This window comes from Typopeltis vanoorti, chromosome 5, assembly GCF_054136105.1.
Source record: "Typopeltis vanoorti isolate ZY-2024b chromosome 5, IOZ_Tvanoo_1.0, whole genome shotgun sequence".
Classification (NCBI taxonomy): Eukaryota; Metazoa; Arthropoda; class Arachnida; order Uropygi; family Thelyphonidae; genus Typopeltis; species Typopeltis vanoorti.
Window position 1 is genome coordinate 39,302,016 of NC_143553.1, and position 26,024 is coordinate 39,328,039.

The 26,024-nt window shown below is 34.8% G+C and overlaps 1 protein-coding gene across 2 annotated transcripts in view; it reads right to left on the minus strand.

Annotated features, from left to right (window-relative positions):
* Positions 1-26,024, minus strand: part of Golgin104 (coiled-coil domain-containing protein 186) — a 502,507-nt gene that overhangs the window by 214,057 nt on the left and 262,426 nt on the right. For both annotated transcript variants that reach the window (XM_090392368.1, XM_090392369.1), the window contains exon 10: positions 18,854-18,928. In XM_090392368.1, coding sequence (XP_090248494.1) covers positions 18,854-18,928 — 75 coding nt within the window. The remainder of the gene's footprint in view (positions 1-18,853; positions 18,929-26,024) is intronic.

Below are 26,024 nucleotides of genomic sequence, written 5' to 3' on the forward strand. Positions count from 1 at the left end.
GCACATTGATAATCTCTCTCGAATGAATCACGACAAAATCTCTATCAAACTGAAAGTTCTTAAAATTCATTTCAAAAGGCATAGAGTCATTTACATAAATCTCAGTTCTTCACACTTCCTTCTATTACAAGTTTAAGATACACTCTTTTCGCACTGTTAGTCAATTCTCAAAAAGGGGCTAGAACATGTGAAAGTACTTATCTATTCTTTATCGGTTTCTTTCCGTCCTTCCTTCTTTGTTACAATTCTGGCTGTCTCAATTTTTTTCGCCACGTGGGATACACGTGCTCTCCTGAGCCAGGCGCTATTTCTCTGCTAAGGGTTTACATCAACGATCCTTCTCATCGACGGCCTACGTTCGATCTTGCCAAACTCTGCTGCGGTGCCATGCCGGAACTTCTCGAAAGTCAGCTCTTAAAAATAAGAGCTGAACTCTGATGAACACTTGTAGCACACGGAAAGAATGCAGGAACAAACAAAACGGGGGGGGGGGGGATTCAATTCCGTGTCGCGGGTTTTATACACTCCCCAAGAGCGCCACCTTTCTGAGTTTGAATTTCTCTTATCTTCCTGCATATTGGTCTCTGACTGGGTGACTTCACCGATTAACATCAGGGACTTTCTATTTCCGCGAATGTATGCATCACGTTATCTTCTCAGATGTGATGCCCGCAGGTGCTTACGCTGCTCTTGTAGCGTTGGGGTGATCTTTGCCCTATGTTGCTAAATAACTTGCATTCTTTCAGTTGTAGAAAATCACTAATAATTTCTCTTATAACTGCCCCTTTTTGCTGACTTACATTTATACTTGACAGACAGATACATTAATTTTAATTCACATAATTCAAAGTTTAATATACAAGATGTTGTTTACAAAAAAAAACATAGTTATACTGTGCTAAAAGATAAGTATGCATATTTATTTTATGTTTATTGTTAGAATCTGGAATGATGTCATATAAAAATGAGGTCGCCTATTTTAGATCTAACAATACCATACCATACATAGTGGAAACAGGGCGAACTATCCCAATTAGACAAGATGAACACAAACCACACATTAAATACCTCCATTTTGGAAAAACCGGCCTTTCTGACCACGCACTCCAAACATACTACAGAATTGATTGGAAAAATACCAAGTCCCTACACCGCACCAAAACCTGATTTGAGAAGAAATAAGAGTCATGTGAAATACTCAAACATAACCCAAATCTCAACAAAAATGATGGCCTAACCATTCCAATGTATAACAACCTAAACTAGCCGAAGAAAAATCCCACTACAAGAAGACAGCCTGGTGAAGTATTTGTAACATTCAACAGCAACTGAAGGAAATCATATTATAACAATCAGAACTGTATAAATCCAAACGAATATTAATACATGAGGATCTTAGCAGTTTATTGTAGTTGTATTTTTTTATATATATATTTTATTATTATTATTATTTTTTATTTATTTATTTATTTTATTTTTTTATTTTATTTTATTTATTTATTTATCACTAGAGGTCAGGCTAGGAAAAAGGATTAACTAACTACGTAGATTTAGTTTACCAGTATACAGGGCTAGAGCATGTAGCTTGGTTCCTTATACACATGTATCCCTCTAATGATGACCTCGATACAGGGGTTGAAATGTCAAGTTTTATTTTATTAGTAATTAATAAAATAATCTTTTCAACACTGTGTGTTTTTGTGTCCCTAAATTTATATATATGAATGCTGATCACCGTGTAACCTTAAAAGAAAGAATTAGCAGTATACTACTCCTTTTCTATCTCATCTATGCTTTTAAAAATACTGTACCCTTTAAATTTAATACCAATTAGTATATTTGCCTCTGAGCAAAGGAAATAATTATAAAACAATATAATAAGATTTACGGTCTTCATAAAGGCAATTTTGCATTAGGGATATTTATGGGTTATAAAAAATATACTTAGATATTTAGAAATTACACAATAGTTATAATGTAGAAAACAAACAACACATAGATTCACTTAAAAATAAAGCAAAAAAAATTACCTTGAAATTAAAAATATTTTCTTAAATAATTTTTTAATTATCACAGCAAATGTTATGGTTTGTTTAGTTCCCTGAAGATTACAAGTAGCTAAATACTTTTCATCTGATATATGTGATAACTGGAAGTTCCTGGACTGGCTGAAAAGCAGTAAAAGCTTTACTAAGGTAATGTGCAAGGTACTTATATCCATGATATTTGTTCAGTTCAAATTATCGACCCATTTATTACAAGAATGAACGAGGGAAATCGTCTCTCCTCTGACCAAGCCACAGTTCTAGGAAGGTGTAAACAGGCATAAGGGGGGGGGGGGGGCTTCAACACAGAAGCAGCAAATTACAGAACAATCAGCATATCATGAGTGGTGATTAAGGTAAAAGACAGAATCCAGAACTGACTGGATAGGAATGATACTTTATAAAGGTCGACATGGTTTTGTGAAGGGTCGTTCTTGTCTTAGTAATTTGCCTACTTTATCATAAAGTGATAATTATGTTGGATAAAGGAAATGGCTACCCAATGATAGGATTCAACATGGAGCTCTGTTGCATAAATAGGAACAAATGAGGATATGAAGCTGGTGATTTGGATAAGAGATAGATGAAGGATAGATATAAAAATGTGGTGTATGGTGGAAATGAGTCCAGGAAAAGACTGGTGGCTCGTGATATACTTCAAGGCTATGTGGTTATTTTGTACATCAACGATATAGGACATGATTTAAAGGACAATGTTTATGTGTTTGCTGCTGATGATGTAAATCTAAGAATGGTAATAGTCAATATTACCATCAATGAAAATGATATAGAGATCCTGCAACATGACTTAAACTTGGGATATTATTCTATATCACCCAAATTTCCACTATAGAAATTACACATTTAGATTATTAAGAAAATTTCAGCAAATTTAAGCTAACTTAATACAGTAGAATCCACTTATTGTGATTGTGGATATTATCAATGGGCTATTGTTATCAAAATCAGCCGGTCCCAAAACACACCATTTAAAATGAATTAAAAATAATCTTTTTATTATAATCAAAGTTCCGGTTATTGTTATCAAAATCCTCGAATGTTTAGCTATTTGCATCTCAGAATTCTAAGAAATAAAGGTTAATCATGAGAAAATTTGACAAAGAATATTAGTTGAAATCTGACTTTTTTACTTTTTTGTGTTAAACTTCCTTTAATCTTATATCTTCCAGGCAAATGCCTGGAAGTGGATAATCTTAATCTTCCATAAAACTTAAATCTTCCAAGCAAATGCAGGGAGGTATAAATACAGTCTAATTGTGATTTTTTCAGTTTATTTTCGTGCTCTCTTTCAGTAAATGAATTTGACTTTAAGTGCTCATCAAAACTCATTAAAATGGCCCTTAGCATTATGGCAGAAGCAAGTAAAAAATGTAAAGATTTATCTTTTCAAGAAAAGCATAGAATTTTGGAGTGCTATGATAAGTTGCCGAAAATGAGTCAGGATACTGCAGCTGTACATTTAAAAATTTCACAACCACTCTTGTGTAAGATCTTAAAAAACAGATCAAATATTGAAACTTCAGCTCTTACTAATGAGAACATGGATCGGAAGAGAGCCCGATCAGATAAGGATATTCAAGTTGAAGCAGCATTAAAAATTTGGTTTAGTAATGTTTGTGAAAGAATGCTTTGATTAAAGGCCTTTGATGCATCAAAAAGTAGAACAACTTGCAAAAATAATGGGCAAAGAAAATTTCGCTACAACTGATGGATGATTTAACAGGTGGAAAAAGTGAGAGAATATTGTGTACAAGCGTATTCATTGTGAAGTAAAAAGTGCTGATTTTTTATCAGCTGATGGATGGATTAAGACCGAGTGGCCAAAAATTATTGCTGAATATTCTCCCGAGGATACTTACAATGCAGATGAGACAGGACTCTATTTTCGTGCAATACCTGAGCATACTTATTTGTTTAAAAATGAAAGTACTAAAGGATTCAAATCTTGGAAAGAGCGAGTGACAATTCTTCCCTGTGCTAATATGAAAGGTGAGAAATGAGAGTTCCCAGTGATTGGAAAAAGTAAAAATCTTTGGTGTTTTAAAGGTGTCAAAAGTTTGCCTGTTGATTACTGTTCTGGTACAAATGCTTGGATGACTAATGACATTTTCAACAACTGGTTAATTAAGTGGGATCTTAAATTAAAGTCAAAAATTGTCTTGTTAGTAGACAACTGCACTGCACACACAAACAATTTATCAGTAAAGAACATCAAATTAATTTTCTTTCCTTCGAACATTACATTGTTAATTCAACTAAGTGACCAAAGCATCATACGAGCTTTTAAAGCTTATTATTGCAGGGAAGTTCATGTGAGAATTATAGCTGAACTTGATTATACATATAAAAGACAGATCTCATACAAGTGCAATTGCAAAAAAAAAGATTTCCCTTCTTGATGCATTGCATTTGGTAGCAATGTCATGGAAGCAAGTCTCAGAAAAGACTACTGAAAACTGATTTTGTTTTTTCAACTGAAATAACCTGAGTGGATGATATATTCGAATTTCCTTGTGATATCTGGAGGGTAATCTTCATATAATGAATTGACTGTGTCGGTTAATGGGATATTGGTGAACAGAGAAATGATGTCAAAACTGACTAATATTTCAGAATCTGTAATTTTTATATCCTTGATTTTTTCAAGAAAATCTGTTGAGTTTTTTTATATAGGATCTGGAATGACCAGTGAGAGCACTCAATGCAATTTACGATAGGTCGTACAGGACAGCCTTCTTTATGGATTTTTGGGACTCCATAAAGACAAGGAGTTCTTCCAAAGTAGGTGCGTATTTTATCCACGTAGTTCGGATCCCAACTTATAACCTCATCAGGATATTTATTTAGCTGTTTAATTTGCGAATTAGTAGGATTACGTGTGATCTCTTGGTAGGTCATAGTGTCTTCTAATAGGTTGGATACTTCTGTCTCATAGTCAGTCTTATTCATAATTAAAATAGCTTTTCCTTTATTGTCCTTAGAAATGGATATTGTATTATCTTTTCTTAAAGAAGTTACATCTTTAATTTCAGCATTTGATAAATTGCATGGAGGTAATTTGCTTTTAATTAACGAAGTCGCAACTTCAAAACGTAGTTTGTTGGCATCTACGTTTTGAAGCAAAGGAATAACAGCAAAATCATGGCCCTTTGCTAAAGCACTGGTTTCATGATATCACTTATCTTGATATCTTAGTAATATAGAACGCAATTTGTCAGGATTTCCTAGCGAAGATGCCAACAAACTACGTTTTGAAGTTGCGACTTCTTTAATTAAAAGCAAATTACCTCCATGCAATTTATCAAATGCTGAAATTAAAGGTCTAACTTCTTTAAGAAAAGATAATACAATATCCATTTCTAAGGCTAATAAAGGAAAAGCTATTGTAATTATGAATAAGACTGACTATGAGACAAAAGTATCCAGTCTATTAGAAGACACCACGACCTACCAAGAGATCACACATAATCCTACTAATTCGCAAACTAAACAGCTAAATAAATTACTTGACGAGGTTATAAGTTGGGATCCGAACTACGTGGATAAAATACGCACCTACTTTGGAAGAACTCCTCGTCTTTATGGATTCCCAAAAATCCATAAAGAAGGCTGTCCTGCATGACCTATCGTAAATTGCATTGACTCTCCAACTTATTGGATTGCAAAAGTATTATCACGTTCCTTAAGTGCTCTCACTGGTCATTCCAGATCCTATATAAAAAAACTCAGATTTTCTTGAAAAAATCAAGGATATAAAAATTACAGATTCTGAAATATTAGTCAGTTTTGACATCATTTCTCTGTTCACCAATATCCCATTAACCGACACAGTCAATTCATTATATGAAGATTACCCTCCAGATATTGCAAGGCTATTCGAATATGTCATCCACTCAGGTTATTTCAGTTGGAAAAACAAAATCTACAAACAAATTAAAGGTACTGCCATGGGTAGCCCTCTCTCTCCACCTTTGGCAAACTACTGTTTGAAACAATTCGAAGATACTATGTTCTCATCCATTCATCCTCAACCATCTCTTTGGTACCGTTACGTCGATGATGTTTTTGCTGTTTGGCCACATACTGAAGATGAACTTTCCACTTTTCTACAACAGATAAATAATCTTCACCCATGCATCCAATTCACTATGGAAAAAGAAAACTCTAGTACTTTACCATTTTTGGACATCCTCCTTACTAGAACATCTTCTGGTACCTTATCTACAAGCGTCTTTCAAAAACCCACTTTTACCGGCAGATACATTCACCAAAAGTCTGAGCACCACGTCTCAAAAATTTGGCATTCTTAAATCTCTAATTCATAGAGCACATAAAGTTTGCTCTTCCCCAATAATCTTACAACTTTCCATCATTAAAAAGTTAATGGAATCAATTGATTACAACTCCAATCAAATCCTTAGATACTTGACTCTTATGTTCCAACACCTACAGTTTCTTCAACAGTCTGCAGAGTTCCTATTCCATACATTCCAGGAATCTCAGAACCTATAGGTAGAATTCTACCTATAAGTTGATAACAACTTATATTCCTTATGGAATAAGGAATATAAGTTGGTATCAACTGATTCCAACTTATATTCCTATCAATAAAATTTCTTCTTTATTACCTTCTGCAAAGAATAAACTGTCTTCTCTATCTTTGGCTGGTGTTTACCAAACATCTTGCGAATGCGATGTCTCTTATTTTGGAAAAAAGAATAAAAGAACATCAATATTATATTGATTATAACAAGCCTCTGAAGTCTGGTCTGGTGCAGCACAGTATTGACTCTACTCATAGTGTCCAGTGGGATAAAGCAGTTCTCCTCCATAGATGCAGATTCAAATATGAACGCTTATTCAAAGAAAGTTGTGAAACTATCTTACACCGACCGAATTTAAATAGAAATGACTGTATGTCTCTCTCAAAGATCTGGGAGACTTTTATCTTATGTAAAAAACCATTTATCTTAATAGATTAAATTTGTTATTTCTATTATTTCCTAGCACGCGGTAACAATTGTATTTTAATAGGTGATCCACCGAACGTTTGCCTGTATTCCATTCCTATTACAGACACTGAAGATGTACTATTATTTTTACTACGAAATATCTGTCTTTTTACTAATTAAAGATTTCACTGTGGTTTTTACGTGTTACTTTATTATTTAATGCCATCAATGCATAATTTCCTTTGTTTATGTATGGTTCCTGCCATACATAATGTTCTGTCAAGATTTGTCACAAGTAAAACATTTCATCTACTTAGGCAAGATTTTTAGTGAAGATGGTAAATTAAATATCAATATAGACAACAGAATCAACAAACCTGGTATGATAGGAAGTCAACTGAATACATTTATATGGAATAAGGGAGAAATTAGTCAAACATTAAATTAGCTGCATACAAGACACGTTCAAACCAATTTTAACTTATGGATTTGAGAGCTGGGTCAGAAGTAAAACACTTCACCAAAGACTGGATACTGTAGATATGAATCCTGAGAAAGATTAGGGGCATGAACAGATGGCACAAATGGTAATATCATATTAAAAACGAGGATATTAGGAAAGAACGTGACATTGTCAACATCCAGGAATGCATTAGTAGAGCTAATCTCAGGTGGTATGGTCACTTAAACAGAATGGACGAAGAAAGGTTAGCAAAACAAGTGTTACCTGCCAGGTTGGCAGGAGAAGACCCAGAGGAAGATCAAGATATAGGTGGATTGATACAGTAAAAAGTGCCTTAGAAAACAGAAATATAAGATGTGATAATGTTGGAGTCTTGATAGGTAACAGACTGATTCAGAGGAAAATTGTAGATTGGAAGTTAGTAATGATGTAAATTTTTCATGCAGTACTATCATATCCTGTACATCGCTTGAGGGTTCATGACAGGAATTTGATGATGAGAGAGAGAGAGAGAGAGAGAGAGAGAGAAACATCGGTAATGATGTACTCAAAGTAAACAAGTATACAAAATGTTATACTCAGACAATGACAATCAAGGTTTGGAGAAAAGAGCAAAGCTAATAATAATGGTAAATTTGGATTACTGCTCAGGACATGGACTGGTTATTACTAACACCATATTCTGACATAAAAATGTGCATAAATTCACATGGAGAGAAGAAGCAAGGAATAAGATAAGTCTCACTGACTATGTTATTTTTCATTGTCGATGTTTTCTCACTGGTGCAGGACACTAGAATGTAGAGAGAATTTGAAATTGGAAGTGATCACCATTTAGTCTTGAGCAGGATAAAATTAATTTCATATTGAAAAGAGCACATGTAAGAAAGTTTAAAAGAGAATAAAAGTTGAGCAGTTCTCAGATGTGAACTATAGAGTAAAATACGCGACCATTATTAAAAAAAAAGTTTGTGAACAGGAACCAACCTTGGAGATTCAGTGGCAAACCTTGAAGAAAACCCTGATTGATTCAGCCAGAGAGGAACAGTGAGGTTGTCTCCAAGGATAGAAAAATCAGAACTCCATGGTGGACAAAGGAAGTTAAAAAGACACTTATATGGCAAATAAGTAGGCTTTTTTTTGCTCTTAGAGAATGCAGAAACAAATGTAAGACAACTAAACACTATGTAAGACAGCTAAACACTGTGTAAAACTAGCTAAACAAAAGTCATGGAAACGTTTTCGTAAAACATAGAAAATAAATATCTAGAAGGTGGTAAGATATTCTGGAGGTTGTTGAAGAAGCACAGAAATGGATGAAAGAGTGCTGTTAAAGGAATTAGAAATTATAAAGATGACAAGAAAACTGGAGAAAAAGATATTCTTGAAGAAGAAAGTAATTACTTCAAAAAATTGCTAAATGAAACAAGCAGTGACAACACAATGGTAAAAATCACTGACCAGGCATGCAATCAGGAATATATATCCATACTTGAAATAGAAAAAGCCTTGAAAAGCCTGATATGTGGAAAGGCAGCTGGAGCAGATGATATTCGATAAAAAATGCTCTCAAGTAAGGAGGTATAAATGTCTTACAGAGGGACGAATGCCAAATAATTGGAGTAGAGCTCTCATAGTACCCATATATAAAAAAGGAAATAAAACAATGAGAATTACAGAGATATTTCCTTACTGAGTGTTCTTGGTAAGCTTGATGCAAGTATACTTGAGAAACGGTTGAGAAGGATTGTGAAAGGGAAGCTTGGTGAAGAACAGGCTGGATTCAGATCAAATAGAGGATGTCAGGATCAGATTTTCATCTTATAACTAATAATAGAGAAATCATTGAAATATAACAAAGATCTGTATTTAAGATTTGTAGATCTGGAAAAGACATATGACAAGGTGCCAAGAGAGAAGCTATTCAAAATGCTACAGTTGTCTGGTGTCAGTGGGGAATTATATCAAGCAATACTTAGTATTTATTTCAGTTGTAAGTCAGCAGTTAGAATTGAAGTACAGAAAGATGGTTTAATGTTAAATCTGGTGTCAGACAAGGATGTGCATTATCCCCTCTGTTATTCACTATCTATATGGATTACATTATGAAGGAAAGTGGTATTAAATTTCAAATCAAAATTGGAGATGTTAATGTCAGCTCTTTGCTTTATGCGGATGATGTTATACTTTTAAATAAATCCAGTAGTGTGCAAGATTCCCTGACTAAATTGAATAACTGTTGTAATAAATTTGGTATGAAAACAAGCAATAACATGACAAAGACAATGAAAATAAGCAGAAGCACTGAAAATATCAACTGCATTGTGAATGGAGAACCTATAGAACAAGTAAAACATTTCAGATACTTAGGCACGATTTTTAGTGAAGATGGTAAATTGAATATTGGAAATAGACAATAGAATCAACAAACCTGGTATGGAGGAACTCAACTGAATAAATTTATATGGAATAAGAGAGAAATTAGTCAAAACATAAATTAGCTGTATACTGTTCAAACCAATTTAACTTATGGATCTGAGAGCTGGGTTAGAAGTAAAACACTTGAATAAAGACTAGAGACCGCAGATATGAGAGCGCTGAGAAAGATTAGGAGCGTGAACAGATGTAACAATGGCAATATCATATTAAAAATGAGGATATTAGGAAAAAAATTGACATGGTTAGCATCCAAATGTGTTAGCAGAGCTAATTTCAGGTGGTTTGGTCATTAAACTGAATGGGAGAGGAAAGATTAGCAAACAAGTGTTCTCTGCCAGGTTGACAGAAAAAGACCCAGAAGAAGACCAAGACATAGGTGGACTGATATGGTAAAAAGTGCCTTGAAGATAGAAATATAAGATCTGACAATTTTGAACTCTTGACAGGTAACAGATTGATTTGGAGGAAAATTATAGATAGGAAGTTAGTAATGATGTAAATTTTTCATGTAGACTGTCATATCCTGCATACCTGTTGAGTGTACATGTCAGGAATTTGATGATTTTTGTTGCACAGCATATTGATATTGAATTCCATAAATAGCATTCTTGCAAGTTGCAAAAATGCCTGATGTTTATGAGAATACAACATTCATATCAACATTGCCTTAATATGCACTATACAAATATAAATAAATAAAATAAGGAGTTCTGCCCAGGAGACTGTTTTTTTTTTTTTTTTTTTTTTTTAGTTTTTTTATTAGTGCTTAAATTAGGCTTTCACTGACAAACAGTTCAGAACAGCTTGACAGCTGTTCTGAACTGTTTGGTTCTCACCAGAGACCTAGCAGAAACCTAAACAGAACAAAAACACAAAAACTGTGTGTTCACTACCATAGTAATCCTATGTCAAAGTAAGTTCATCATTATTCATCATCAAATTCGTGATATCAACACTCAAGGGACATACAGGATATGATAGTACTACATGAAAAACTTACATCATTACTAACTTCCTATCTACAATTTTCCTCCCAAATCAATCTGTTACTTGTCAAGATTCCAATATTATCAGATCTTATATTTATATCTTGGTCTTCCTCTGGATCTTTTTCCTGCCAACCTGACAGAGAACACCTGTTTTGCTAATCTTTCCTCTCCTTTATGTGACCATACAGCTCAGCTCTGCTGACATTCCTGGATGTTAATAATGTTAAGTTCTTTCCTAATATCCATGTTTTTAATATGATATTGCCATTGATGCCATCTGTTCATGCCTCTAATCTTTCTCAGGACTCTCATATCAGCAGTCTCATATGTCTAGTCACTGGGCTGTCACAGCACATTGGGGTATCCTCTCAGTGGTGGATGAGGGGGGAGATGGTCGATGGCACTACTTTGTAGGCCTCCCAGCTTGGTCCATGGGACCCGCTAACCAATGGCAGCTGTGGTCCTCCATTCATATTGGGGGTTGGATGGTTCTGGCAACCCATTCCGTAAAAAATGCCGCTATGTAAAACATCATGTCTAAACAGAAAAGAAATAAAACCCGGGTAGTCTCAATATGCCCAGAACAGTGGTGTCAGGGTGATACCACAGGGTAACAGGCCTGTGGTATCGTCAGTCCATGACTGCTATAAAGAAGCTCAACGCAGAAAATGCTTGAATATTGCTACTTGGAATGTAAGATGATTGAATAAATGTGGGAAATTGGCTAACGTGATGAGAGAGATGGAGAGATTGAATATTAGTATATTAGGAATAAGTGAAACCTTTCGGTAAGGATCATCATTTTGAGTCGAAACTTCCAAATGGCAAGATATATAAAGTATATACATCAGGTGGTGAAATATCAAGGAGAGGTGTAGTGTTCATTGTAGAGAAGAAAACTAATAAAAACATTATCCATGTCATCAAAAAATCAGATAGAGTAATGGTAATTCTAGTGAAGTCTAACTCTAGAGATATGCTGATCATTCAAATTTATGCTCCTACAGAACAGAATGAGGAAGCAGAAACAGATAATACGTAGAGAACATCTACATGTGTGGGTCCATTTGGACTCAGAATCCCGAATGAGAGTGGACAAAAACTGATTGATTTCTATAACAAGCACAGTCTCATCATAACTAACACTTATTTTGAGGAAAATCCAACAGCAAGATACACATGGGAAAGTCCAGATGGAAGATACAGAAATCAATTAGACTATACTGTGGTCAGTAAATGCTACTTCAATGGAATACGGAACTCAAAAGTGATGCCAAGTGCTGACTGTGGATCTGATCATAGACTGGTCTTAATAAAGATCAATATTCACCTGAAAACAATAAAAACTAAAAGAAGTCAATCCCTAAAATGGGATCTGCAAATGGTACAAAATTCAATAGTAAAATCAAAATTTAATGAAAATGTTTCAGAACTGCTGCTTGCACAGTTGCAAAACGAAAATGAACTCTCTCAGTGGATAGACTACATGCAACTATCATAACACCTGCTAAAAATCACATCAATAAACAAGAAAGAAAGAAAAAAACCATGGATAATACAAGAACTAATCAACCTTATTGATGAAAGAAGAAAAGAGGAGCAAATGAAGAAGAAAGATATAAAACATTGGATAAAAGAATCAAACAGTTATGCAGAAGATTGAAAGAAAACTGGATAAATAAGCAGTACACCAAGATAGAAGAATTACAAAATAGGAACAAAACCAGAGAAGCATTCCTGAAAGAGAAATAACTTAATGGAAAAGCAAGACGTACACAGTCTAATAACCAGTGGTGGCTAGTGGCTTGAAATTGTGGGGGTGCTGCAACTTTTGAAATATACATACACACTGTAAGTACAGTGTATACGTGTTTGGATAAATTATCAAAATTGTGGTAAAAAATGTAAAAAAAATTAAACATGAAAAAATATTGTTTATTATCGATAAAATTATACAGTTTGGTATAATTCAAAATTACTCAAAAATAAAATCCATTATCATAACCCCAATAATGTTCTAAAATAAAACCCATAACAAATATTATGTCTTTAATTGTAATGTCCAAATATTTAAAGAGACAGAGTAAACACAATAAGCACTGCTACTGGCACAAACTGCATATAAACAACAGTGGAACTGCACGATGGACAGTGCCGCATTATGCTAATAGCTCACATCTCACTATGCATATGCTTGTGAGCACAGCAATACGACACTGTGGTACACACAGTGCTGCTAGCATCCTTTGCCCTCCTAAGTGCTACAAGATGGATTTTTATTATTTTTTATACAAAATAAGAGAATTGTATAGGATTGTTGATGACAAAATTAAATATTAGAAGCAAATATTAATAAATTAATAAATATATTTATATATTGAGAAAAACTGGGGATGCTGCAGTTCCGCAGTGCCTATGCACGAGCCACCCCTACTAATAACATCAACAACAAATATGAAACTTAATCATTGATAAGGAAAAGATAAATGAAAGATGGGGCGAGTACTTATCAGATCTCTATGATGATGATAATGGTAACATGATAGATGTTCCACGACACTTTAAATTAAACGTAACAACAGATACCACTCTACCGACAAGAAAGGAGATAGAACATATACTTAAGAATCCTCCTAATAATAAATCCCCTGGCAATAGTAACAACTATTTAATGGAATCCATGCAGAACATCTATAAAACAATAGAATTACCTGAAGGTTTTATAACATCTATCTACATACCAATTCAAAATAATGCACAAAATTGTGAAGATTACAGAACTGTGAGCCTAATATCCCATGAATGAAAAATTATTTTAACCACTGTTAACAAACAAATTGAAAGAGCCTTAATAGATGAATTGGGTGAATAACAGAAAGGCTTCAGAAGAGGAATGGGAACCATTAATGATATCCTGGAACTAAAAATACTAATATGTATTTTTAGTTCCAGGAGCATATGTAAATGTTCCTATTTCTTTCAAGTGATCTTGAAAGAAATAGGAACATTTACATATGCTTCACAGACTTTCAGAAGGCCTTTGACTGGGTAAAACATAATAAAATGCTCAATATATTAGATAAATCAGACATAGACGATCATGTACTTAAGATTATAAAAATGATTTACACCAAATAGAAAATTCAGCTGTTTAACACTGAGGCTTCTGTAGTGAAAATAAAAAGAGTGAACAACAGAAAGGCTTCAGAAGAGGAATGGGAACCATTAATGCTATCCTGGAACTAAAACTACTAATAGAAAGATCACTTGAAAGAAATAGGAACATTTACATATGCTTCATAGACTTTCAGAAGGCCTGGTGAAAGGATACAACAAATGTTGTATCCAGACAGTGATGAAAAAGATTGAAAAACAAAAAATAGGAATTAGTATCAATGGTATAAAATACAACAATCTTAGATATGCTAATGATACCATTCAAATAGCAGCAAACCGAAATAAATTAATCAAATTACTGCAGCTACTAATTGAAGAAGGTAGAGAATTTTGATTAGATATAAATGCCAAAAAGACTAAATTTATGAAAATCTCAAAAGAAAACAGATCCGAGCCAGATATATTCATAAACAACATGAACATTGAATATACAACAGAAAACAAATATTTAGGCATCTACTTTACTGCAGATGGAAAGCAAGATAAAGAAATAAAAATAAGAATAACCATAGCTAAAGATGCCTTCTGGAAAAATAAAGATCTGCTCAGAAGTTCTGTGGGTATCGAGACAAAGAAAAGAATGATAAGAACATTAGTGTGGCCAGTTTTCACATATGGAAGTGAGACCTGGATATTCAAGAAGAGAGTAAGACAACAGATAATGGCCCTTTGAAATGTGGTGTTATAGGAGAGCTCTGAAAATCTCATGGACAGAACATGGACAAATACAGATGTATTTGTCCATGTTCTGTCCATGAGAATGGAACCTACAGAGAATGAAAACACAGAGATCTTTATTACAGGAAAAAATGATCCAGAGAAAGATGAGATTGGCAGGACATGTACTGAGAGGTTCAGCAGGACAGGGGATACTAACAGTTTTACAAGGAAAAATTAATTAAAAAAGATCAAGAGGCAAAAAAAAGGAGGATGGCTTGAAGATATAAGATCATGGACAGGATCGCTATGCAGAAATAAAAAGGGAAACCACCAACAGAGAGAACTGGAAGGACATGGTGCTGCACCCTCTCACTGAGGAAACTACATGAAGAACATTTGAAATCCTCATATTCAGAAAAGTACCACAATTCAACTGAACTCTGAACATAAATCTTTCATAGACATCATGACAGTTCGCACAAAAATTGGATTTCTTATTTCCATTCTCTTACTGTATATAACAAAATACAAGGCCCTGCTGAGCATGATATTTATTTAGTGATATATGAATGATGTAGGGCAGCATTTGAACTAATTTTAGCATTTCATACATTGCAATATAATAAAAACAACTGGTGATTACAGAAACTAGTGTCCTGGTCAAAGAGAACATACCTAGTGCTTTGGAACCTGGTCTCAATAGTACATTATTTCAAATGATGAAATATGTGATCCTGAAAGACATTTTTCTTTTTTACCTCCTGCCTCCATTACAATAAGAAATTGCAAAAAAACAAAAAATACAAACATCCAAGGAATAACGTCAAATTTAAATAATTCAGTTACTATTACCTTGATGGACCTGTGTTTCACTCAGAATTTCTCCATGAGTGCAGGTCACAAAGATGACTCCAACGATCTCGATCTTGAGCCTCTCTTTTCCATGTTATACCAACAGATTTCACTAGTGGATCTTCCCATCTTGTAAGTGGTCTTCCTGCTTTTCTCTTTATTCTTAGTTGCCAGTTGAGTATTCTATATGTCCATCTATTATCCCTGAGTCTGGCTATGTAACCTGCCCATCTCATCTTGCTTTCATATACTGCAGTTACCACATCTTTTATGCCTGATCTCTTTCTTTGTTCCGTGTCTCTAACATGTTCCATTTTGCTGGTGTTACAAATCCTGCGTTCTATTGCACGCTGATTTATTCTGAGAGTTTCTTCTTCTTTTCTTGTCGTGTTCCATGTTTCTGATCCATATGTGAGTAATGGAAGAATGTCACTATTAAATAGTTTTTGCCTTCGCAGAGATGTCAAGATTTGGATCAGTAAATGTTTCTTTTAGTCCGTTGAATAATAGGCATTCAGCTTGCTTTCTTTTTGCTAGTTCTTCAGATAAATCATTATTCATTTTTATTGTTTGTCCTAAGTGATTGTAGGAGTCAACTTGTTCTATAGGGATGTTATCAATACATTGGTGACTGTCACTTATGTAGATGTTTTTGATCCATTTTGTTTTTTCTAGATTCATTTCTAAGCCTATCTTACTGCTGTTTTGTATATTTTTTCACCCCTTTCTTCTAGGTCTTTTGGGTTGTGGGAAATCAGTACTAGATCATCGGCAAACATAAGGATTTGTAGTTTTTCACCATCTATACTTATTCCTCCGTTTAGGTCTATCTATTTTTTTCATAATGTATTCTAAAGTGCTGGTAAATAGATTTGGGGAGATCACATCGCCTTGACGGCCCCTCTCTTTACATCTATATTTATAGGTTGATCAAATAGTGTTATTTGTGTGGTCTGATTTTTGTTAATTTCTTTTATCATGTGGATGTAAGTAGGGTCCACATTTATTTCCAGTAAGGCACTGATGACTGCATTGTGTTCCATGGTATCAGATGCTTTTTTAAAATCAATAAAGAGGAAAAACAGAGGGATTTGGTATTCTCTGCATTTTTCTGTTAATTGTGAAATGACCTGGATATGATCTATTGTGGAGAAGCCTCGTCTGAATCCTGCCTGCTCTCTACTGGAGCTGTCTTCGAGAGTGATTTGGATTCTGTTCAGTATTACTCTGTTCATGATTTTATATGTGTGAGAGAGTAGACAGATTGGACAATAGTTTTTTATGTCTTCTTTGTTCCCTTTTTTGAATAGAACTATGGTTTTTGAAGTCTTCCATTCCTCTGGAATCTTTCTTTCTTTCTTTCTTTGAAGTACCACGTGAATCTGGCAGCCAATGCTTTGAAAATAGCTGGTCCACCTTGTTCGATTTCTTCAGCCTTAACAGCCTTAACAAGTCCTGAGGCTTCACCTTTACTCATTTTCTTAAGGGCATGTTCTATTTCTTCTGGAAGTACATCTGATATATTGCTTGGTTTTGAAATGATAGGTTCTGAAACTTGGCACTTAGTTGCATAGAGATCAATATAAAAATTCTGCACAATTTCTTCTATCCTTTTTCTATTAGTATGTTTTTCTCCATTTTGATCCTGTAAAGTAGATGGAATTGACTGTATATTTTTTCTGTTTTGACTGTTTAAAATTTAAGTCTTTCGCTATTTTTTTCAGGCTGGTTTTTGCCTGCACTGCCTCTCTTAGTTTTTGTATCCTGAAAGCTTTGTAGTCTCCTGGAATTCTTTTCCTTAAATTTTCTATAGCAAAGCACCAATGCTATGCTACAGAAAATTTACTAGCAAATCTTCTGCTGTAAAAATTCCCTGTGGTGTCTGTGCATTTCCTACAGTGACAGTTGACTATAATCAATGTGCAAAAATTTAAATTTATATCATCGTTTATAATGAGGTGAAATCAAAATCATATAGAAATATTATTATTTCTTAATAACACATTATATGATGTGTTATTATATTAGTATTGTTATAATGCATTTTGTCTTCAGAACACTTCTCTAAGATGCCAAAAGAAATTATCATATCATAAATGAAACACTATAAGTAATGCATTTCTACCTGTAATTTGGTACTTTTAGAATTGAAGGATATATAAGAAAGTGATCTGTGTAAAACAAGGCTGCAAGTTATCCCCCCCCCTCCCCACTTCATTCAGCACCTCTTCTATGATTCATATTATGAAGGAAGTTTAAAGATATTAAACTCAGCTATTTACATTATAAGGATGATTATGTACTCGTAAATAAATTCAGCACAGCCTTTCAGGTCTCCTTAAGTGAACAAAATAACTAAATTAACAAGTTTGGTATGAAGATCAGCAATAAAAGCAAACTATATGGGTAAACAAAATAGCTTGAAACATGGAAAATATCAACTGCAATATATCATCAATGAGAACTTATACACATAGACAACATTCCTCAGATATTTATTTTTTTAGTGATGATGGCAAATGTAAATAAACAACAAAATAAGCAAAAGTAGAAGAGCAGGGAACCAGTTGAAGAAATTCATATGGAATAAGAGAGAAATCAGTTAAATCCTACACATATACGAGATAAATTATGGAGAGATAAAAGTTCTGAGAAAAATTAGCAGAGTGAACTGATGGTATCAATGGTGGAATCACTAACTCACATCATATTAAAAATGAGATTAGAAAGAACTTGATGTGGTTAGCATTCAAGAATGCATGAGCAGAGATAATCTCAGGATTATGGTCTCTTATACAGAATGGGAGAGGAAAGGTTAGCAAAATACTGTTTGATACCAGAATGGCAAGAAAAAGACCGTAAGGTAGATCAAGATCAAATCTAACAATACTGGATCCCTAAGAAACGAGGAGACCAAAATATAAAATCTGACAAGATTGAAGTTCTTGTCAGATTTTATATTTTCTTATAATATACTACTATCACACTATCCTAATAGGCCTTTTGAGAGTACTTATCAGTAATTTGGGGATGAAAACTGTTGATAGAAAGCTAGTAATAATATAAACCATTATACAGTAATTATTCCTAATATGTATTCTCACTGGCTGTAAATACCAGGAAATTTTATGAATGTTATTGTATTTCTTAAAAAGAACAATATTATTGCAATATCAAATGCAAAGGGAATGGGTAATAAGCACCTTATTTTTAAATAAAAATTATTTTACAATTTTTGGAAACATTTTAACATACCAAATTGACAATGTAATGGTCTGATTCACCACCTTTCTTATTGAGTCTTGTTATCTCTTCTTCTAATACCTGAACCTATAATTAACAAATTGTATAACTTTTAATTGATATTAATTAAATAACAAACTAAAATTATTTGGAATTCATTCAACAAGATGACTATGTTTTAAGTGCAAGTGATTTATAAGTAAATGACTTAGTACCAACATTTAAAAAAAAAAAATGCAAAGTGTATTTCGTTATTCAGAATTTCTGTTTTCGGTATGCAGGAGCACAGAATACATGTACTACTGCACAAAAGTTGGAAGACAAATCTTTCAGCTATAACACAGTGATAGATGCATGAAGGAAACTTGCCATTTAATGGTAAGTGAGAAAAAAAGACTGCAGAATATGATTTTACTAAGAAATATTGTAAGTACTTCCAACTTTATCATATGCTTAGAAAAGTCAAGAGTGATCACCTGAGCTTCTCTGAACTTTCTTGTGATATATGCCCAACAGTGGATGATGTAGACAGAGATCACTTTTGTATCCCACTTGCCTACATTATCTTGATTATCTGTAAGATCAAGAGTGATGTGATGTAATCCATGCAGTCATTAACAGCTTGTAAGCTTTCACATATAGTTAGATATGGGAGATGTACCCTGTTATTTTGAGAGGAATAAACTAAAAACTATGGGATGTTAGTTTTTATAGACTAACTTTTCCAGTTGATTCTAACCATAGCAAACTCATATGAACCAATGACAGTTTGTTATAGTGGAGGGTGGTTTGCTACGATGAATTTTCATCAGTATTAATGATAACCATTGTTATAACCTTTGCTACTTTGGGCGAGTTCACTATAATGATATTTACAATATGGTTTACTGAGAGTTTAACTTATTTCAATTTTTAGAAACAGGCTGTAAATGGACTTCAAGTAGATGAAAAGTATCAAAATAAAAAAATTAATGAGAGGCAACATAAGATGAGGGTTATTTATTTCCAGAGTGCAGATACTGAGTTCAACTGGGGAAAAGGTAGAGGAAGATACCACTACTAGAACAAATTTTATTTACTTATTTTTTTATTTATTTTATTTTTATTTTTTTTGTATCAAGTTTGTTTCTTCTGGAAAGAAAAGTAAATTATTCATGACAAGAAATCAAATTATTGTTTCCAACCTTATTTTTTCCCCAAGCATCAGCAAACAAAAGCGATTATTATTGATTATTATAACATGGTTATCTTCACTGAGCCCAAGCTCATCACAGGAGATGCCAACTACAGTTGAGAGGCATTCACCATGCTTATAGCTCCTCAAACTCATTCACTGAAAAACACACACACACACACACACACACACACACACACACACACACACACACACACACACACACACACACACACAACTGCATCTAGCAACACATTCCTGCTTACTTTTCAAACAAAACATCCCACTTCTAGTGCTAACCATGCTGTTAAACAGGCAGAAGTTGAGCCTCTGAATAATCTACTATAAACTTGTGTTCCCACTTTTTGTCATTATTATAAGTGTTTTTTACTCAAATTAATCAATAAATGGAAATCAAAAATAGCAGGTTGCCTCTAGCAACCCATTCTGCTCATTCATCACTTGTGAATGAACTAATCTAAACTTGTGCTCCCATATAGTGAATCAAGTCAGCCATCTTTTCAATTAAAATCAGCCACATGTAAGCACTCACTATGCCTACTGTGCAAAGCAAAGATTGAGGCAACAAAGGCCAACAACGGAGGAGAACTGTGTGACTTGCCAGTACAGCACTGTCAATCACCAACAAACCCAATGATAATACTAAGTACCACAGCTATAAAATTAATGGAAGATAAGATGGTACTGATAAGAAAAAGGGTATATTGTGCGATTTCTGTTACCACTGGCTACATGTTTCCTGCACAAACTATTCATCTATTTCAACGAGCCCTTCTTCTGTTCGCTGGGACTTCCTTCTGTAAAACATCTGAACTTAGGTAAATGAGTTGAAAACCTCGAACAACACTTAACACTATGAACAAAACTTTCCCCTCCAAAATAAGAATGCTGAAAGCTAAGTTTTAATTACTTGACAATCAGTGCTGCAATGCAAATGCACCCTTTCTTGACGATGAACTCTGTGACCCAATCACATTAACAGTACACAACTCGATAGAGGTTGAAAACAAGAAATTTAATACCGTTATTCTGAACTTTCAACAGAAAATGGCAAATCACTAAAAGATGAATAAGCAAATTAACAGGAGAATGAAACTTTGATTCTAGAAATATCATCGGTTGCCATCATTTTGGGCACTTAAATAAAGGAAAGGATAGAACAAGTTTTCCACACCTCGTGAAAGTGACTTGTGACACACCAACAAGCACATCTAAACTAATAACAGTGAATAATAACAAGTTCAAGGACACTTGCCCCAAACACATGTATGTGCTCGACCCGATGTAACTTTTGTCCATAAAGAACAAGGACGCCAACTTTGAAAACAACTTGAAGAAAACCGCCAAAACGGAGACAACAGTTGGCTCATCAACTACAAACAAGTTAAATTACTGCAAAAATCAAGTGATGCCACTACCAGTTACCCAGCATGGAAACCAGTATGCAGGCACTGCATAGGAAATGTGCAAGCCCCTTGCAGTCAAATATATGCCCCACAGAGCCTTGCATATCCACTTCACTGACAACTGTGGCTTCAACTCTACCTTCAATAGCAACTATCACCTCGTCTACCAAACCCCGCCTACTCTTTTTGGCAGAAACTCAAATTTCACTCCCCCCCAGCACTATTCATCTCAACATTCCAAACTATCCACTCTTTAACTCCTTTCGACCCAAGGGTGATATCTGCTCTGACATACCTTGCCAGAGAGCACCCAACTTAGAATCACGCAACTTTGACCTTCTTTGGAAGAAAATCTCCCTTCTCCCACTCAGTCAAATTCATTTGCTCTCTCTATTGCTCCCCTAATGTCACCAACCACTCTGAGCTTTTTAATTTCCTCTCCTTAAAAATTGATTTTCTCCATTCCTATTTCCCTAACAGCAAAATCACCCTCCTGGGAGATTTCCATGTCCAAAACCAACTTGCTTTCCTCCTCCAGTTGTACTGATCCAACAGGCAAAGATGCTAAAACATTTGGCATCACCAATGACCTTATACAAATTGCTCAATAATAAATTTAGTTTAATCCTTTATCCAAGTGTGAGCAAACAAAGTTTGCACCTGAAAGTATCTTCAGGACTGGGGTAAGGTAGTACAACACCAGGCAACTCGTTGCAAAGGTGGATCAAGCTAACATCACTCCTATCTCAGTATCGCCCATAATGCAAAACACATCTCCTTGCGGATATGTATAATGTTATGCATTAAGGGAAGGGCCACTACCAGGACTAGTTTCGACCTTTACTGAGGTCTCTTCAGTGGGAGCCAGGTCCAGAAGTGGAGATACCAGGCAGAAGAAATAGCAAGGTCATCTTTACCTATAGGAGTTGCCAAAAGGTGTGCCACTGTTTTATTAAATTACTCAGGATTTAGAGAAAGATGTTTAAAGTTTATTTTTCACTTGGTTAGACTATAATAAATTTGGTTTAATCTTTTATCCAAGTGTGAGCAAACAAAGTTTGCACCTGAAAGTATCTTCAGGACTGGGGTAAGGTTTATTATAATCCAACCAAGTGAAAAATAAACTTTCAACAAATTGTTCAAATGCCACCTAGAATACTAGATAACTTGAACCACTCCTCGAACACCCTATATCTCTTGTTCACCAATAACCCTTCCAAATACACAGAGAATTTAGTCCTACCCCAGGTAATTTTGACAACAATCCAGTGCTCATCTTCTCCCCCATGCAATGACACTTACACAGCCATACAAGAGTTGGCATTATTGTTGGACTTAGAATCACACCTTCCAACCCAAACATATGCACAGAACATATCACCAAAGTAATCCTTAATGGCACAGAAGCATACTTTTTCCACATTATGCTGAACTGCCATCCCCTAACTAAATCCTGGTTCTCCAAAAGATGTGCCAAGACTATTTAAATGAAAAATCAACAATATGGCAACTAGCTCCATCCTCCTATAGCACTTATGCTCAAGCACTATCAATGCTTCCAAAACAAAGTTTGAAAGAGCAAAAAGAATGAAACTTGAAGCCTGTCCAAACGGTAGCTGAGCCTTTCGGTCTCTTGAGAAAGCAATTAGTCATAACTTTTATCCAACACTCTTCCTACCCTTATCACCCAGATGGCTCTATTGCATCATCACCCACAGAAAAAGCCAATCTCCTGCTTCACACTTTGCCGCCAATGCACACATAGCTTACAATAGTAAATGCCCCCAACAATTCCAGATGCCCAATATACAATGTCCCTATATCATTTTGCCAGAAAGAGATCAGAAATATACTATCCAAATTAGACAAGTCTTCTGGCTCTGGAGGCATTCCTCGGTTGTCCTGAAGATTTGTGCACCAGCACTAACTCCCATCCTATGTCTTCTGTTTATACTTTCTTACTCCACTAGTATCTACAGTCTGAAAACTGGGCTATATTCAACCAATTCCCAAGAAGGGCAACAAATCACTACTGTCTATCTACCACCCTATCTCACTCATCTCCTATCTAAAGTAATGGAGAGAAACTATCAATTCCCACACTACCTCAAAGGCATCTAGCTAATAAACGACCACCAGTATGGATTCCGTTGCTGCCGATTAACAGAAGATCTACTGATATATATCATCTATCTCTGGACAAATGCCATGGAAAAGTTTGGTGAATCTCAGTAGTTGCACTTGATATCTCCAGGGCTTTTGACCGGGTATGGCACAAAGGCTTACTAAGCAAACTCCCATCATTTAATCTGTCTCAGGACTTCTGCAGTTCGATTGCCAGCTTTTTCTCTGGACACACACTATGTGTGTGGTGGATGGTTCCTTATCCTCTCGACGTTCAACTAATGCCGGGGTTTCACAAGGTTCTGTTCTTTCACCAACCTGCTTCCCTCTATGTATCAATGAACTGCTTCAGTTGATCTTAAACCCAATACACAGTTTTGCAAATGAGCACATTGCACTCCTTCCTTTCATTTGATAAACGTTACTCTGCAGAACTCACCTCAACTTACAGAATGCCAACCACCACTGCTCTCAATTCTGATTTCGAAGCCATCCTCCAATGGGGTTCAGATAACCTCGTCAATTTCAATGCTAGTAAAACCAAATTCTGTCTTATTTCTCACAAAAAAGAACAATTTTCTCCCAGTATTATTTTCGACAATACTCAAAATTTCCAGACAAGATGAGATTTCTCTTCTTGGAATGACTCTGACATCAGGCTTTCTCCTGGCATAAACACATCACAACCATTGCATCCTCAGCTTCCAAAAAACTAGGTTTCTCTTTTGATCAAGACGTTACTTCATCTCTGAACAGCTGTTAACATTATACAAATTGCAAATAATGCCCAGCTATTGAATAGTACTCTCACATTTGGAGAATTTATATTTCCATGGGAAATGTTCGTCTGAAATAGCAACAATAATTCCCCCACTTGGTACTAAGCCCATTGGAACACGTACAGTTGCCGACCAACATCCTTTCACAGTACACCTTGAAACCCACAAAAGAAGTTTCTTTTCCTCTTCCTTCATCTCTGCTACTGCTGTATTATGGAACAGTCCTTCCCATGATGTATTTCCCAAGGAATACAATATACAGGCTTTTAAATGAAATGTAAAGAAGTTTCTCCTTTCTCGACCCATATGCAGTATTAACGTATTATAGGTTGATTAACCAACTTCTAATGTATAGGCCCAACAATGTGTTACGTATTTTTCTTTTTTTTTCCAGCACCTACTCTGTATATTCTCTTTTCTGCTCCTCCATCACAGACCCTATTACTATTTTGGTCACTCATTTTGCAATCCTTTCCACTGCCTCATTCCAAGAAATGCAAACAACAAAATCTCTGCCAGTAGTATGGATGTATCACATTAAAGATTTATAAAGAAAGACAGTTACTTATTCCAAATCAGTGTGTTTCAGCATCCAAGTCATTCTTTGTGCTTTTTAACGATCAGTACAATATGTTTCTGATTTTCAACTCTCTTCCACCATCATCCCTAAATCCATAGTTTCGTTAGTTTCTTGTAGTCCAGTTCCATCAATATAATTTATAATATTTTAATTCCAAAGTGCATAACCTTATTTTACCACAGTGAACTTATAGTTTGCCCACCGATTTGAGGTCCCTCAATACTTCTGCGCATGTCAGAAAAAGGAGAATCCATTCCGTTAATAGGGTAATCAGTCTGTCTTCTGGGATGTAATAATAAACAAACTCAGTTTGTTTATTATTACAGGTCGGAATATTTAGCTTTTCTTTTACGAACATTGCTGTTTTTAAAGTGTAACTATTTTGCTTGTATAACAGTTGGAAAAATGTACATAGAGTGTTAATACGTGCAAATACTGCGTTCTACATAAAACAATGTCACTTCACTCCATGATAAGTTTCCTTTTATTCTGGGACTTTTTAAAACAAAATCCGATTTCATGAAGTAATTTCCTTAAAGTTTCTCTTTTCCAAGGAAAATTAATTTTTTTCTTTAAGCACAGGAATCAATTTCGGAACAGTTGGTACTCTTTTCTCGACCATGTAAAATTCGTGAATAGTTCTTCTTATAACGTCTACATCAAAATCATTCAAAGCTACGGTTTCGATGGTTTTCTTTCTCTGGTGCTTTTTTTTAGGAGATTTAAATTTTGGCTTACCTTCACCTTTTGATTCCCTACGAATTCTTTTAACAGTCGACCCTGATATGCCCGCAATTGCACTTGCACGTTTTATGACTTGAGAAAGGGGAACAAGAAGACGGCCTTCTGACGATTCTTTTTTCGCAGAATGTCAGCACATTATTCAATATTCTTTTGCAAGAGCTACTGAAACGTGTAACAACAGAACTTGTTGACTGTACTGGATCCATCATACAAATTAATAATAAAAAAATAATGCAAAAAGAGAACAACAAAAATCAAGCTAGTACTGGTACAGCGACAGACAAGAAAGCACGTGATTTCGCATGTTGCGACCAATTCGTACATCCTTCATTTCTTTCTCCCCTTCAGCATGAAT